This window comes from Crotalus tigris, unplaced genomic scaffold (genome assembly GCF_016545835.1).
Source record: "Crotalus tigris isolate CLP2741 ecotype Arizona unplaced genomic scaffold, ASM1654583v1 scf7180000024438.1716836, whole genome shotgun sequence".
Lineage (NCBI taxonomy): Eukaryota > Metazoa > Chordata > Lepidosauria > Squamata > Viperidae > Crotalus > Crotalus tigris.
The window spans coordinates 795,959-813,646 of NW_024100607.1; the positions used below are offsets into that span (position 1 = coordinate 795,959).

At 39.3% G+C, this 17,688-nt stretch overlaps 1 protein-coding gene across 11 annotated transcripts in view; it reads right to left on the bottom strand.

Moving 5' to 3' along the window:
* LIMS1 (LIM zinc finger domain containing 1) overlaps positions 1–17,688 on the bottom strand; it is a 99,201-nt gene that overhangs the window by 2,914 nt on the left and 78,599 nt on the right. For 7 of the 11 annotated variants that reach the window (XM_039331796.1, XM_039331797.1, XM_039331798.1 and 4 more), the window contains 7 exons: positions 16,336–16,456; positions 14,150–14,299; positions 11,191–11,341; positions 9,910–10,002; positions 7,617–7,665; positions 3,973–4,048; positions 1,682–1,875 (listed from right to left, as the gene is read on the bottom strand). In XM_039331796.1, coding sequence (XP_039187730.1) covers positions 1,728–1,875; positions 3,973–4,048; positions 7,617–7,665; positions 9,910–10,002; positions 11,191–11,341; positions 14,150–14,299; positions 16,336–16,456 — 788 coding nt within the window. In that variant the 3' untranslated portion in view covers positions 1,682–1,727. Of the gene's footprint in view, positions 1–1,681; positions 1,950–3,972; positions 4,049–7,616; positions 7,666–9,909; positions 10,003–11,190; positions 11,342–14,149; positions 14,300–16,335; positions 16,457–17,688 lie in introns of those variants that run through there. The other 4 variants (XM_039331794.1, XM_039331792.1, XM_039331795.1 and 1 more) reach the window with 3 other exon arrangements.

The window sequence follows — 17,688 nt, forward strand, 5'->3', positions numbered from 1 at the left end:
AGTGTTCTTCTGTTTATAAGGGTTTCAGGTGTAGGTATGTCTTGTGATGGGTCAGATGTGAGTCATCAGTGAGAGTCTTGTGATGGGGAGGTTACATCAGGTCAGGGTCATTGGAAGGTGAACTCCTGTTGGGAAGGGGGGCTTGCGTGGGTTGGTTGACGGTTGGTTGGCTTTGCAGTTTATTTGGTTCCTGAGGGTTTGTAGGCTGGTTGTAGGTCAAAGTGTCTGTTGATGGAATTGCTTTGGAGTGCCAGGCTTCGATAAACTCATAAGCATGGCAGGTGGGTAGTGTGGCCAATAATTTTTGTGTTGTTTCGATCGAACTGGTGTTGTTTGGTGTCAATGTGGGTAGAGATTAAGGATTTGGGATTGTGGTGTTTGACTGCCAGCCGGTGTTCGTGGATCCTGGTTTTTAACTGATGGGATGTTGGTCCCACATGGAATTGGTTGCAATGGTTACAATTGATTCTATCGATTACGTTGTTTCTTTCCTCCTTCTGTATCTTGTCTTTGGTTCTGCATAATTCCTGGCAGAGTGTGGTTGTGGGTTTGTGGGTATTACTATTCCTAGAGGTTGGAGAATTCTGGCTGTAATTTCTGACACCCCTTTTGTGTATAGTAGGGTTAGTTTTTGCATGGTGGTTGGCTGTGTGATGTAGTTTGGGCTGTGTGTTGGAATACAAAGTTTTTTGGATAGCTGTTAAGGAGAAAGAGGTCAAGCAGCTGTTTCTCTTCTGCTTTTCTTAGTGGAAGACCATCACAAGACCCTTACTTGACACACTCACACCTGAAGTCCTTATAAACAGAAAAACACTGACATCCCCTAAATTCTGCTGAAGATGTTACCTAGCCTGGTAACGAAACATGAGGAAACCAATCCACAAATCTGGAGAATGAACCTTCACCCTCATCCTACACCTGAGTTACAGATATTCGCCATTGTATGGATAGTGTTAATGGATGACATATACAATGACTTTACACATCTGCGATTATATAACGTAATAATGGATCTACATGGTAAAAGGTTAACTTTCACTTGGAGCATATATGATATTAATGCTTTTTCAAAGAACTTTTTTGCCTATATCTCTCTTACCTTAAAAAAGACATGTATTAAGTTAATATGTTACACATTTTCTCAATAGATTTGTTCTGAATGAATGCTTGCAACTGATGAATTTCAACCAATAGTTTCATGACTGCAAGGTAAATGATGCTTTGGGGATACATCAAAAGATTTCATGTAGCTATTTTATCTTTTCTTCAACTGATATGGAACAAATTAGGTTGGATGCAGCAGAAATTACAGGAATATTACAAATTAAAATACAAAATTTTACACACACACACACACACATCTCCAATGAATGATACAAAACAAAAAACAAACTTATCTGGAATAATCCATTTTCTCCATATGAATTATAAAATGTAATCTGATTAGCAGAAACAAGTACATCCTGCGCCTGCAGAAAAGCATTTCGCAATCAAGGACTCTTTTGGGGGCAAACTGCTGAGGTGGGGGATGAGGGAGGAAAAGGTAAGTCTGATCACAGGGAACAATACCTATCAGTCTAGACTTGGGGCTGAATGTGTTGAAATTCATCATTTAGATATTTAAAAACATAGTTTTGCACATGAGAAAAGAAGCATAAAGAAAACATTTTCACCAACTAACCAAAGAAAGGGAGGAGCACAGGTGGTGAAAGGTAGAAATGAAAGCTTTACAGACAGACAGGCTTTTTCTTTTTATGTTTATCCTTATCCTTGGCTTCACGCTCCCGTTTGGCAAGTCTCCGTTTAAATTCTTCTGGCATTTTTTCATAACAGTGTCTGCAGACAGGTTTGAGATCGATTTCAACAAATTTGTCCCTTTTAGGTTGAGCAAAGAAGGAATGGAGGAGAGAACAAGAAAGAATCAAGACACAAGTAAAGTAGAAAGAATTCTGCAGAAAAATAGAAATAAAAAGAAAGTAGTGAATATACTCATAGGAAAAGATATCTTTGTTATTTTCCATGGACGGTATTATTATGAAATACTCTTATCACAGCAAGCTTAAAAAGTGCATTCCGCCATGGAGTACAAGTCTAAGATTTTAAGGGCAGCTCTTCTAGAGAGAGTTCTCGACTCACGACCATTCATTTAGTGGCAGTTCAAAGCTACAGCAGAGCTAGAAAAAGTGACTTATGACCAGTCCTTCCACAGCATCCCCACAAGAACATGATCACGATTCAAGCACCTGGCAACTGGTATGGCTCCGAAAACCAAGAAAGACACAAAGTTACTTCTAAGCAGTTTCCTTTATTGTTCCTCATCCATAGAAATCTTGCCAAACTACACACACCATTAAAGATATACTCTGAGACCTTCTAGGGAGGAGCTATCTTGATCCATTTTCTCCCAACCAAATGGAAGCTAGATTTGCTTAACAACCGTGTGATCCACGTAATGACCATGATCGTAAAATCAGGCACAAGTCAACAGCTGCATTACTCAGAAATGGAAGTTCCAGACCCAACTGTGGTCTTATATCAAGGATTACCTGTGCTTCTAAAGATAAAAGATATACCCCAAATCAGGGTAGATAATAATTAATGGTTCTTTAAAAAATAAAAATAAAAAATGGATTTTTTAATTTAAATTGGATTTTTTTATTTTTATCAAATTTATTTTAATAAAATGCTTTTGGAGTAAAATCTATCTAAAGATAGTTTTCTATTTAAGATACATTAATAATTTAGTTTATTCAGCATGAAATGGAGCTTAGTTATGTAGCATGAGACTGTATATTCTGCAATATTTACATTTTTGGTAAACTCAATTCAGTGAATCAAACCTCTGCAAGCTGAGATAACATGCACTGTATCGATGCATTCACACAATTTCACAGTAACAATGAGATAAATCATAAAACAAAGTTCAGGAATATTTCTTTATCCCATTGTTTTGCAAATCTATGTACACTACAAACTGTATGATTCTTTGAAGAGAATTGTATCTATACCAGGCTCTAAGTGTTTTAATTAAAGAATTTGAGTAGTTCTCCAACTATATATGATTAACCCATTAACCTAAAATCGGTTCTGATATTGCTGTTTTACTAACCTGACAGCTTATTATTCTAAATAGGAAACCTTCATTTTGTTAACAAATAATAATATTAAGGATTTTAACTACCAGCAGGAATGAGTCCTTACATTTAAAGAGCACCTGTCATTTCAGATCCATCTTGGCAGCGCCTCTTAACGGGCATCTACTCACCTGCTGCCCGCCACGTCCCTCACCTTGTTGTGTCACTGCCGCATCACCAGCCGTCCCATTAAAGTGAATGGGACTGTTGGTGAGTCAACAGTGGATCAGAGGAGGAGCCGCTGCGGGACAGAGATGACAGTTGCTCTTTAAAAATTATGATTCAAATTGAGTTGATTTAAATCAAGGCTTTTTACTAATGATTTAAATCATGATTTAAATCGTGATTTAAATTGATTTGATTTAAATCAAATCCACCCTGCCCCAAATGCACTCCAGATATTCTAGAAAGGGGGGGGGGAATACTTTGAACCTCTTGTCTTAAAGAGCAACCTGAATAACTCATTAAATTTACAGTTGCTGTGTCCTGAACTGCGTTCAACTGTGTTGTTGAACTTCTTTGACATCTATCCAGCTGCAAAGTCAATAGAAATTTATAGTAATCTGTCCTCTACGTGGAACCACAACCGCTTTCTACTTATTCTGTTCCACAAAAATGTAAAGCAAACAATATAAGCTCCTGAACAAAGTAAGCACTGATGAAAAACGACAGCATTAAAGAACACAACCTGGCTTCTGTCTTGTTTGGATAAGGCCCTGGTATGCCTCATCTTTTCCTCAAGACTTGCTGCAATAATCATAAATATTTTCCAAAGGAATCCTCAATTTACAAGTGACATCATCAATTCTATGATTATCTCCCCAACGGATATACTTACTTCAATGTTAACTTGGTGTTACAAGTAGAACATGCAAAGCAATTTACACACCATGCTTTATTCAAGGCAGAGACAACTACAAAAGAGAAAAGACAAGATGAACACAAACTCAACAACAAAACTGACTGCATTTATTATCATACATTCATAGCCTATGTTATGGAACTAATATTGAAACTGACAATACAAGATTCTCCAAATCATCACATATAGTCTGTTGTTGTTGTTAATTGCGAAGTCGTGTCCGACCCATCGCGACCCCATGGACAACATTCCTCCAGGTCTTCCTGTCCTCTACCAACATGTAGTCTAACATTACAGATTTCCATGGCAAAATTTAGTATTTGCATAGGCAAAAATTATTATTGATTCTTGTGATGATGGGCACTTGTACAGCATGTCAACACCAACATAATCATACTTAGCCTTACATCAGGACACATTACATCTTGGTATGGTGAATCAATAGCTGTAAGCCTCATTTTGAATGGCTAATAGGAAGGGATTACGGAGCTAGTGGTTCAAAATTTTGGAGAGCACTATAGCTTGTTTATTCTTGTCCTAAATCAGTGGTGGTGAACCTATGGCATGCGTGCCACAGATGGCACTTGGAGCCCTCTCTGTGGGCACATGTGCCGTTGCCCCAGTCTCACCTCCTCCCATGACCCCCTTCTCACCAGCAGCCCCCCTGGAAGAGAGTCGCTCCCAAGAGTGACCCACACAGAACAGCGCAGCCAAGGATATGGCAGCCACGCAGCGTGGACAAGACTCTGCCCTCACGCCCCATCGCGCAGTTGATGCTGCGAGGCCCAGGCAGAGGATGTGGCCACCATGGCACTGCTGGGATGCCTGGGCGATCTGCAGCGGCCCAGGAGGCAGTGAGTGGTCCTGCAGGCAGGCGGGGGCAGGGTGGGGGCAGGGCAGGGGGTGAAGGGCGGGGCCAGTTTTGGGGCACTCGGTCTCTAAAAGGTTTGCCATCACTGTCCTAAATGCTCTCATTCCAGGCTAAATTCAGCAACTGGTATCACAGGACAGCTGACAGAGCTGAAATGGATGTCTGTTACAGGCAGTTCTGCCTGTAGCCCAGACATGGTAAGTAGTTATTTGTTCTGCTGTTGCCACCCTATGTAAAATATAGGGATTAAAATATACTGGCTTCCCTTACAGCACCTTGTAACTATCTAGTCCTTCCCAAGTGTTCACCAAACTGATTCTAAACAAATGAAAATTGACTGAAGACTTGCCTTTATATACTATATTTGTTATCAGTCAAAAACAAGCATGCAGAATTCTTTCCAAGTGTTGTCTTCACTGCATTTGCCTAAGCCTACAGTTTTTAAATATTCAATTTTAGGGAAATCTTTCTACATTGTGTTCTGTAGTAGAAAAGTCTACAACACCCTATAGAATGATTCAGGAAGAGTAATTTCCAGGTCTTACTACTGATGATATCTGAATTTTCCCCAAGTCAGATGACCATACTGAAGACATTACAAACTCTAACTCTGTTGGCACCTAGTAGGTGTCCTGAATTTTTCAGCACAAATATGGTGGGCCTACTAAAACCACCACACTATTATATATGTCTGTAAGATATTCAAGATGAAGTATTATATTAGATAAGCAAAATATTGTAATTCATTTACTAAAAATCACTGTTTACTATAAATCACTAGAAAAATGGTCCAAAGGTACAACTTCAGGATTATGAAACCTCTGTAGTCACATCTAAATATTTAAGCCAAGTGTCTGAAATGATTTTCTATAATCTTGCCCTGAAGGTCTGAGAAAAATTCTCTTCCAGTTTTGCTCGAGAAAAAAAGATCCCATCAAAGCATTGGTCATTTCTAATCAGCAGTGGTCTGAACTAAAAAAAAAAAAAAAAAAAAAAAAAAAAAAAAAAAAGCACAATTAACAGTCTCTTGATAGAAATAGCACTTAGATTTATATACTGCTTCACAGTGTTTTACAGCCCACTCTAAGCGATTTACAGAGTCCACATTCTGTCCCCCACTAATCTGGGTCCTCATTTACTCAGAAGGATGGAAGGCTGAGTCAACCTTGAGCTGGTGAGAATCGAACTGCTAAAGTGCAGTCAGCAGAAATAGCTTGCAGTATTGCATTCTAACCATGAAAAGAACCTTACATTCCCAAATTCTGTCTGTTTTTACTATAGTTAAGGCTAAGAGTGTCCAAAGAACCCCAGATTTCCCTAGAATATGGTTTTAAAAGCCCTGATGAAGATAAATAAGTCCATTTACATTTATCTCAGTACTGTTATCCTTTTCCTTGCAACAAGATTTGGCTGGCTGGCTTGTTGCCTGAGCCTGACAGGGTGGGCTGAGAAACAATAACTGACCCAAGGACACTCAACCAGCTTTTGGTGCCTAAAACAGATTAGGACTCAGTCTCCCAAGATCAAGCTGGCTCTTTAACTGTTAACTATTGTGCTACAACTATTCTGGTTAAAAGGCAACTTATGGATATGTTTGATTGAAAGGGGAAAAAAAGCAACGTGTGAAAGATCCATTCAGAGCTGCATTAAAGCATTAAGCCTTGTAGGCTCTAGACACATTTATATTGTTGTTGTTGTTGTAATTATTATCTTTGTTGCAGTAATAATCCATATGCTTAGGATTATAAAGATGTTCCCTGGACTTACATTCATTAATAAGTCACATGGAATTCGTGTCAGCAAGAACATGCATAAAAATTAGTAATATTATCCTAGATAGATTTAATTTTAAGATACCGTAAATACTGGCGTATAAGGCGACTTCCGCGAGCGCTGAAATTGGCGCCAAAGACAGGGGTCGTCTTATACGCTGAGTCGTCTTATATGCCGGAAATACTGGTAGTTTCCAGCGTATAAGACGACGTTCCAGGAATGCGGCCCAGTTATAAAGACGGGGGTCGTCTTATACGCCGGGTCCCCTTGTACGCCGGCATTTACGGTACACAAAATTTGATTGTTTTACTTTCATAAGTTTCATATCATAAATTCATATCATACATTTTCATAGGCTCAAAACTTTTGAAGATATCAGACATTGTGGCTATGTGACTAATGGATAATACAGATGTGCATCCACTGAGGGAATGGATTGTATATCATTTGTTTAAATATACAAAAATAAAATACATTAAATGCTTTCAGGCCCACGTTCAGCATCTTGGGTATTTCATGATTATAGTATTTGGGAGTATTTGACTTTGAATGAATGTTTTAATGATGAGAAAAGTACAGGAAGTCCTCGACTAACAACAATTCATTTAGTGACCATTCAAAGTTACAACGGCACTAAAAATGTGACTTATGACCATTTTTCACACTTCTGGCTTTGCATGCTCACATGATCAGAATTCAGCCACTTGGCAACTGACTCATTTTTATGATGGTTGAAGTGTCCTGGGGTCATGTGGTCACCTTTTGTGACCTTCTGGCAAGCAAAATCAATGGGGAAGCCAGATTCATTTAACAATCCTGTCACTAATGTAACAACTGCAGTGATTCACTTAATAACTGTGGCAAGAAAGGTTGTAAAGTGGGACAAAATTCACTTAGCAAATGTCTCAGCAACATAAATTTTGGGCTCAGTTGTGGTCGTAAATCGAGGACTAACTTCATATCCATGGAAACTCACCATCACCTTCAATCACCCGGTTACAATGAAAACACACATCACCAAAGAGCTGCGGAAATGGAAAGTATAAGTCCCAGTCAGAATTTATATTAGAAATAAAATTAATAATGCAACATATTAAAAACATTTGTGGGGAAGGTTGTAGAGAAAGTCGTTGGATGACAGCTAGACAATCTTAAAGGAGTTGTATCTTTTTTGAGCTTCAGGCTGGGGTAGAGTAGGGAGACAACAATGGTTGCTAACAAATATTTTTGATGGGGCTGCAACGGGGTGTGTGTACATTCATCCTGGTGCTCCTTGATCTCTCAGACTTTTGATACTGTCAACCACTGTTGATCAGAGGGAGAAATCACACCCATGATCCTTCAGCTGTGGAATGTCCCAAGGTTTGATATTAACCGACCCCCCCCTTTTTAACATGTATATGCTATCTTGGGGCTTATTTGGGTTTCTTTTTGCTTCTTGCCTTTTTTTTATTTTGAACACTGTTTGCATGTACTTATTATTACATTTTGAGTTTTCTTTTTGTAGATGCTGTATGCCACCCAGAGTTCTTAGGGATTGGGGCACATTTTGTATTCTGTAAAAAGTAATAATGAATAAAGCTGTGACTCCTTTAAGTCATTACTTGGAGGAGCACTCAACTCAATTGGGCACAATACAAAGTTTATAACTGAATAATAAAAAAAAACTTAGGGGGCATCACAGAGACTTCAGATTGCTTGCTATTCTTGATTTTAAAATCTCTGTTAAATTAAAAATATTTTTTTCCGCCCTAAAAGTAATTTTAGCTTTTCTTTCTTCCACTCCCCACAATATGTATGCAGCCCCATGGCATTCTTCAATTAGAAAAGGAAGAGGGCAAACAGCTAAAAGTCAACATTCTGCTTCTGAGTCTATGCCAAACATTCTGTTGTTTTTTTCTAAGAGAAAAAGAAGAAAAAATGTTATGCAGTTAAATTTGGAGGACCAGGGAGTGGCATTGCTAAGAAACAGGAAGGGTTAGGAGGAGGGATGGGTCTGTGAAGCATGTGTGTAAAAAGTGACAATGGTGAGAGAAAAATAACTAAAATGAGTAGATCTTGAATGCTGTAAGGGTAGGATGAGGAAAAAAAGTTGGAGGAACAGAACCTTAACAAGAGAGGGAATCATGAGTCCAAAAGACTAATTTTGGGTTTGAGGTCCAATTCTCCCATATATTCAATATTCTGAGCAAGATACTTATCATTTAGCCTCATCAGTCCCTTTTCTATAAAATGAGCTTCCTTTCAAGCAAAATACTAAATGATTCAAAACAATATTTTATATTTGGGATTTGTCTTTTATCTTGCCACCCACAAATATTCAGGAACCTTGATTTACAGTAGGTCAGTGTTTCTCAACCTTGGCAACTTTAAGATGAGTGGACTTCAACTCCCAGAATGCTGGTTGGGGAATTCTGGGAGTTGAAGTCCACCCATCTTAAAGTTGCCCAAGGCTGAGAAACCCTGGTTTAGGACTGGGGTATCAAACTGCCGGCCCACGGGCCAGACGCATCACAACAAAACCACGCAATGGGGAAAAAGTTCCGATATGTCGTGCGATGTCATGTGATATTGCGAGTTTGACATGTCTGGTTCAGGATATCACATTTTACTATTCCTTTTAAACAATTAAAAGAAAAGCTACGGGATGGCCTGCTTCTATACAATATGGATTGAAATTCTGACATTCAACACATGCTAACTTGTTCAGATTCAAACCAGGTTATAATCATTGCAAGTGTGTTGAACTTGAAATGGGTGAGTTCAAAACACTAGATTCACACTTGAAGTAGAATGTTCCAGAATGATCAGAAAGAGATACTTCAACCTTCTAACTCTTTTAAAGCAGAAATGGAGTGTTTTGAGCAAACAAAAAAAAACCACTTCAAATTTGAAACTTGCTTTATTCTCACAAAAAATAAGATAGAAATTAGGAAACTGTTAATACCTCCATAAAAATGTTTTGAGGGCACGTATACAATGAGCATATTTTCTTGGGGAAAAAGAATAAACCTGAAAAGGGGACAAATCTCAAAGGGGCTCATAAAAATAAAAAGTGTAATAGTTTAGATTTATAATTTTGCTTTAGAAAGGAAAATTCAAAAACAAAATCAAGAAAATAAATCTGGAGGACAACTTTTTGAAATAAAAGACATATGGTCATTGTAGGCATATATCAGCCTTATTTCTTATGAACTGCAGTTTTAGACTTAAAGTATTGAGAGTCCCTGGATGAGATTTAAAACACAAAGTGCAAGATGCAACCATACCTGATTATAATGGGTTTCACAATACGCCAGCCCCTTCCTTTCATAGTGACGATGACCCAGAAATGGTTTCTCACACTTGGCACAAACAAAATGCTATGGGGTAAAAAGGAATTACCTTTACTTTTAAACGAAATAATTTTCCACAAAGCATCAGTCTCTATGTAAACATTAAGATATCAAATTAAATTTTGCGGGAGCAAACTAAAGGAAGACTGGCCTTCCTCTTGCTTGTGTAACCAAAAACAAATCCCACTAGCTTAGCAATTATGTCCTTACACCTTGGTTTTGAAAAGCTACTTTCTAAGATTTCCAGAGCAAATTTCAAAATTTTAATTAATAGTTTAAAAAGTGTTCCTATGCCTAACTTACACTGATTTAGTAAAGATTTCTAGAGGAAACTTTATAATTAGTATGTGAGTCTAATTTAGAAGAAAGTTATTCATAAGTCCTTTTTTTTCATGAAGACATTTGAGCAGAGATTGGACAATCATCCACCTTGATGCTGTAATGGAAACAGGCCTATGCAGTGCACTGAATTAGGCCAAAGGATCTCCAAGAGTCTTCTACGTACTTCATAAGAAGTAAAAAAGCAGCACATATCTACAATCTGGAAATAATTGGCCCTCTTTCTCCTTTCATTCTCTCCTGAATTCACATTGTTATAAACAATGGTGTGATCTAGAAATTCAGATTGATCTGATCGAAACAAAATCTGCTGTATGCAATCCTTTGTATAAAACTCTATATACATAAAGTTCTCTGAGATTTGCCCTTTCTCTCGGCTTAATACCACAACTGAGTTTACGATGGGAAATTAAATAATAATTTTATAATACTAGAAAAGTCACATTATTTTAAAAATACTAAGAGGAGATAAAAGCATATGTACTTGAAACCAGTCACTCAGATTTCAAATACATGCAAATCTCTTTGTTTTACCAATGTTTAAAACCAGGCTGTTTCTCTTACACCAGTGTTCACCAAACCCTCAACCTCCTTGCAGTAAGCACCCTCACTGTCATCTTGAAAACGGCCCACTACTGTTGTATCATCCGCATACTTCACAATATGGTTTTACTATCAGAATATTCTTTTTTTTTCTTTCAGTTCAGGAAGTCAAACATTTCCATTCTTACAATGGAAGAGCTTATGGATTAGATCATTATAAAGGCTCCTTGCTATAAAATGACATAGTGTTTATTAAATGTTTTGAAGACTCTTCTTGAATATTCCAGGTTGAAAATACCTATAAATACACTAACAGAGAAACAAAAAGCTTACCTCAACATGCCACTGCTTGCCCATAGCATTTACCACTCGCCCTTCAATTGGTCTCCTGCATGCTCCACAGATGGGGACCCCCATTTTATCATGGCAAGGCAAGCAATACAGCTCTCCCTTCAATTCTCGAGCTTCTGCAGTCAGTTCCTTTCTGTTCACAAATCAAAGAAAGAATTGGGAACATTCTAATCATCCAATTGGTGACAAAGGAGAACCACCATTGCTCATTACTGGACGTAGGAGTTGTTGGAAATTCAGTAAATAAAGAAAGCCAACGTTGCCCATCCTGATTTAGATATAGACTTTGGGAATGCATGACCTTCAAAATGAAATTTCATCTTGCCATGAAATTGAAAAAGTAGAGTTCACATGTGTGGTTTCATAAGCAATACTGTGCTGTTCACATGCATTAGATTCCCTTATCCTGAGAAAATGACATTTTGATAGAAGAGCCAAAGATGAAGAGCAGGTCTGCACCTAGATAAGGCCAACTACTTTCTACATAAAATGCTGTTACTGAGGAATGTATAGTGATTAAGGCTACAATACATGATCATAAAATTGGCTTGGGATCAAGGAAGTAAACTGTTACTTTACAAAAATAACATTTGTTTGTAACCTTATAGTAAAGTGCAAGGAACTCAATCTGGATTAGGCATCTGGTCTAGAAATAGAAATTTGCCTTAAACAAATTTAGAAAAAAAACTGTTAGATTTATCATTAATTTAAAAAAACACCAGAGAATGCAATAATAACGATGATGATGATGATGTTGGAAGGGACCTTGGAGGACCGGTTTCATGGAAGACAATTTTTCCATAGATTGGGGGGGGATGCGGGGGGGGGGTTTTCAGGATGAGTCAAGTGCATTACATTTATTGTAAATTTTCTAAACAAACAAACAAATAAATAATGTACTTTATTTCTATTATTGTATTAGATTAGACCAGTCACTTCTTGCTTCTAAGAAAGTGGGAAGGAAAAGAGACAATCCTAAACTCAGCCTTCCAGCAAAATAAACTGAAGACCCAGCACGTTGAGGAAGTGCTAAGAAAACCATGAGAGAGAGAGAGAGAGAGAGAGAGAGAGAGAGAGAGAGAGAGAGAGAGAGAGGGAGCGTGCAAACCAACTCAGCACTGCGCAACCCAGCAGCCTTGGAAAAGGTGCAAATGAGAGAGAGATACAGTGCTTAAGGGGAAATTAGCTTCTCCTCTCCCCCCTCCCCCATTACAAGCCAGATAGGAGCGCCTTGGCTTGCAAACTTGGAGAGCTGCAGGAAGAAAGGAGGAACACGCACACACACACCACACAAATACACCAAATTAAATCTCGAAAAGCAGGCAGCATGTTGTCAAAACACGAGGCACTGGAACATCAAAATAAAAGCAAAAAAATTCAGCTGAAGTGCAACAGAGCCAGCGATCTTAGAAAAGATGCCGACGAGAGTGAGATTCCTTGGAGACCCAGTGCTTAAGGTGAAAGTAGCTTCTCCCTGCCCCTATCTGCACCCTGAGAAAGACACCCTCACACACAGATACTTTGGGGGGCGTCCCCCTCCAATGAAGCTTTGGGGGAGCCCCGGTTGCAAGCTGGGCTGGTGTGCATTTGTCCTGCAAACTTGGAGAGTTGCATGAAGGGAGCGCAAGCCCAGTTGGGGTTCCAGGAGGGGAAGAAGAGGAAAGAGGAAGAAGAAGAGGAGGAAGAAGAAGCAGCAGAACCAGGAAGAGGAGAAGGCAGAAGGAGAGGTAGCAGAAGAAGCAGGAGGAGGGAGAGGAATAAGGACGCAGAGCTCAGATGTTGCAAACCAGTTGCAAGCGCGTAGGACCTTGCACTGAGCAAGATGGCTTCTGCCCTGCTACTCTCCCGCCCCTGCCCAGACCCCTGCAAACTTGCCGCATTCCTGGAGGTGGAAGACATGTTTTCAGTGCACCTCCAGCTGGACGGCCCAGTTCTTAAGTGCCTACGGCCCAGTACTGATCCGTGGACCGGGGGTTGGGGACCCCTGTTCTAGTCCAACTCCCTGCTCAGGCAGGAAACCCTATACCCATGGTGGTGAACCTATGGCACGTGTGCCAGAGGTGGTACTCAGAGCCCTCTCTGTGGGCATGCGTGCCATGCCCCGGAGATGGCAACTGTCCCTTTTCAACCAGCTGTCCGCTAACTTGCCGAGGTCCCATGTGGCTGGATGCATCCTAGCATGGCTGGTTTCCCTCCCCCCCCATCCCTCCTGGTTTCACATGCTCTCCTTTTCCAGGGCACGACCCACTGCATAGCTTCCTCAGTTGTTGGCGGGTGGCCAGCTCAGAGGCGGCTTCTCTGAACTGCTGGCGGTGGGCTGCAGAGCCCCAGAGTGCGCTGGTCGAGGGGCCGGCAGGCTGTGGTTGCTGATGGACATTGTCGGCCCCCATACGCTTGCTGGCCTTGGTGTGGGGGGCCAATGGTGTCAGGCAACAGCCGCCCTGGCCCCTGCCTTGCCTTGCCCTGTGACAATGGCATCCCTGCCCTGCCTTTCCTCACCCCTCAGGACAAGCCTCCTGTCCACCGCCCCACCTGCCTGAGACCTCCCTGAATCTCCCCCAACCCTGCCCGACCCGCACAGCGTCCCTCCCCATGAGCAACATCGAGTGACCATTTCCACCGAGTGGCTGACCAATGCACATGCGCATATGGAGAGACCTGGCCCATAGAATTGCCAAGAGTCAGACTTGACTGAATGGCTAATATCATCACATCAAAAAAAGAAATATAATTGCTGTTATATATTTTTGATCCTAACAAAGTTATGCATAAATAGCTAGTGATTTAATTATTCAATACAGTGGGATTTACACAAGATGGGGATGTATATTCATTGTTTTGCCTTTGATAACACTGGATATTTTGCTTTCAAATTTGATTATCAAGCATTGTGATACCAACATTTAAATGTTAAACTTTTTTCATAATAAGTTTCCATTACCCGCAGTTGGCACAGTTGAAATGATCAGGATGATAAGGATCATTCTTGAAGATAAGCGGCTGTTCATCAATTATGGCATGGCACTTTTGGCAAATATATTTGCCAAGACCTCTGGCTTTCTCCCGATTATGGCAAGGACGACAAAGATGTCTAAAAGAAATCAAGGAACAAACAGTAAGAAATATCAGAATGGGGGGGAAATGTTCAATTTGAAGTTTTATTTCAATCTTTTAATCAGAAAATTAACTACTTTCTGTAGGAAAAATGATGTCCTTTTCTTATAAGGAAAGATAAGGTCAGTTGTTTGCATTAAGATCTCTATTTTTCAAATAAGCAATCTCAAAGAAAGACTTGCCTTAATTTTGACCATGTAAGCGTGAAGGATTAGTCCAATGAGCATAATATAGTCTTCTATCCTGCAGTTAATAGTTTCTACACTTCATATAAATCCAACTCTCATCACAGTTTTTGGTTATTAAATGCACAATCACTTAGGTATAGGGGCAATTATATTGATGGTTATAAAAACCTTTGAGCAAAAGCAGAGTAATAGGTAATAGTCTGATTTATATGCTCCTCTTGTTTTCAAAAGGCAGTCAACAATATTTTTTTTAAAAAAATAAACAAAAATAATTCAATGTTAACTAATTCACCGAAAAGCCCTGAAAAAGTTTGACTCCTTTTCTAGAATATGAAAGAATGGGAACTGAAGCATCTTTCACAGCATGAGATCAATACAGGAGAAAATCTCCCTTAAGACTAACAATCATTTGACAGTCTTTGGAAAGTGAAGGCACCTTTAACAGTTTCTTCTACTGATTATCTGAATCTGCAGAGATATTTATCAGGATTGTTAGTCCCTTATGCAGATCTCAAGCCATTGCAAGGAAACAAGTATTGCCACATACAGTACATTGCAGTAGACAAGTTGGGCTGTCATTAGAGGATGGGTAAATATTGCAAAATTGACTGTCTTAGGAATGGTCATAGTTAACACAAAATAGACATAATTGTGCAAACGCACACCTCCTTGCCATCAGTTAGGAATTTGGGGATAGTAGAGGTCAAAGTACACTTTCAAACTATGGACTTGCTCTTTCAAGGTGAGTGCATTGCCCAATTTATTATGTTTTTTCTGACTATAATTTCAGCTTGTATTTCCCAATTATTATTTACTATGTATCTACATAGTATTATTTACTATGTATCTACATAGTATTATTTACTATGTTTTCCTGGCAGACATTATGGGAATATGTAGTTGACAGGTTACAAATACAGTTATTTCATATAATGTGAAAAAATTCTTAGAGCATGAAATTGGAGAGTTGGAAAAGTCAGAAGAATTGGAATTTTGGATTGCAACTAAAAATAGAGAAAAAGGCTGGTTTTTACATATATTGGTTCCAGCATGAGTTTAGGAGAAAAGAAGAAATATTCAGGGAAGAATGAAGGAGGAAAGAAAGAAGTAGGAGATTATTATCTGAAATTCATGGGTTCAGCAATTTTTGATTATAAAATAGAAATAGGTTCTTGACATAATTATGTAAAGGTGACTTATTTATTTAAGAAAATTTACAGGGCTGCCCAGTGACTCCGGATGGCTTACAAGGACAAAAACCTAATATAAAAACAATACAAAAATCAATAATTCCCCAACAATAATTCCTGGCAACAACAATCAAACAGGCAACTTGATGGGCTCCATATCATTCTCCAGGCCCGTTGGCAGAACCTTCTTTTCAGGGCCTTGCAAAATAGTGTCAAAAGTGGGAACCAATCTTATCTTTGCAGGGATGATGCTCCATAGAGATAGAGCCACCACGAAAAGGCCCTTGTTCTTGGTCCCATTAGATGGACATCCTTAGGAGAGGGAACCTGTAGCATTCCCTGCCTCCTTGCTCTGGTGGGGTCAGGTAGATCTCAGTGAGAAAAGACGGTCCTTCAAATAACCCAGTCCTAATCCATGTAAGGCTTTGCAGTGACAAGTAGCATCTTGAATCAGATTGGAAGGAAATTGGTGGCCAATGCAGATCCTGCAAAAGAGGTGACACATGTGCAAATCTAGGCTTGCACAAAACCGTGCAGGCCACCACATTTTGAACCAACTGAAGCTTCCAAATACTTCAAAAGTTATAAAAAATCATTATGCTCAGATTTATACTCAAGGGAGAAGTAACACTGACCTGCCAGCATTCTTCACAAATCCAATATCTGCCAGTACCTGTTGGCAGATATCACAACAGAAACATTCTGGATGCCAGCTATTGTTCATAGCTTTAATAACCCGACCGATAATGAACTCCCCTAAAATTCAACAGGAGATATTAAAATATGTTTATTAAATTATTAAAAACTGCGAGATTATGATAGCTTAATAAAAAAATAAAACATTATTATCCTCCTACTGTCACTGTCCACTTTCGTAATTTATGACTATATTTGGATAAATGATGTTTAACAGAGTAACAGGCTAACAGAGCTGGAAGAAACCTTGGAGGTCTTCTATCTAGCCCAACCCCCTCCTCAAGCAGGAGACCCTATGCCAGGAGTGTCAAACTGGTGGCCCATGTGTCACATGCAGGTCTCAAGTTAAGCAACGTTATCAAGAAGCTTATATATATGCAGGTGCAAAACACCTGCATATATATAAGCTTCTTGATAAATATTACTGAAAGCAATATTACTGAAAGCAATAATATTACTGAAAGCAATTGTGATTTTTTGTCTCATTTATTCTACATATTACAGCAGCAATTTCCATTATCCTGAAAGCAACATGTCTGCACTTGATAAACAGACTATTATCTCACTCTAATTAAGTTATGTGCCTTGATGCTCTTGCTTAAGGCCATACCAAGGGAAAATAGACACTCTAGTCTATTTTTACCATAGCAACGTCCACTTCAATGGTACAAGCTTGGGTTTAAACATTATTGTTTTCTAACAAAATCTTCAGCTTAATTTCATGACATTAAAATGAACCAAAGAAGACTTTCAGGCAAGATATTCTGTATATTATAATAATAATGATGATGATGATGATGATGATGATGATGGAAGGGACCTTGGAGGTCATATCTAGTCCAGCCCCCAGCTCAGGCAGGAAACCCTATACCATTTCAGACAAATGGCTGTCCAGTCTCTTCTTAAAAACTTCCAGTGCTGGAGCATTTACCACTTCTGGAGGCAGGTTATTCCACTGGTTAATTGTTTTAACTGTCAGGAAGTTTCTCCTTAGTTCTAGGTTGCTTCTCTCCTTGATTAGTTTCCATCCGCTGCTTCTTGTCCTGCCTTCAGGCACTTAGAAAAATAGCTTGACTCCCTCTTCTTTATGGCAGCCCCTGAGATATTGGAACACTGCTATCATGTCCCCCCTCGTCCTTCTCTTCATTAAACTAGAGTCTAGACCAGTGATGGCGAACCTTTTAGAGACCGAGTGCCCAAACTGCAACCAAAACCCACTTATGCATCGTCGGATGCTGGGTGGGTGTGGCTGCGGTGGTAACGGCAGACTGGGTGGTACTAAAAAGTTCAAT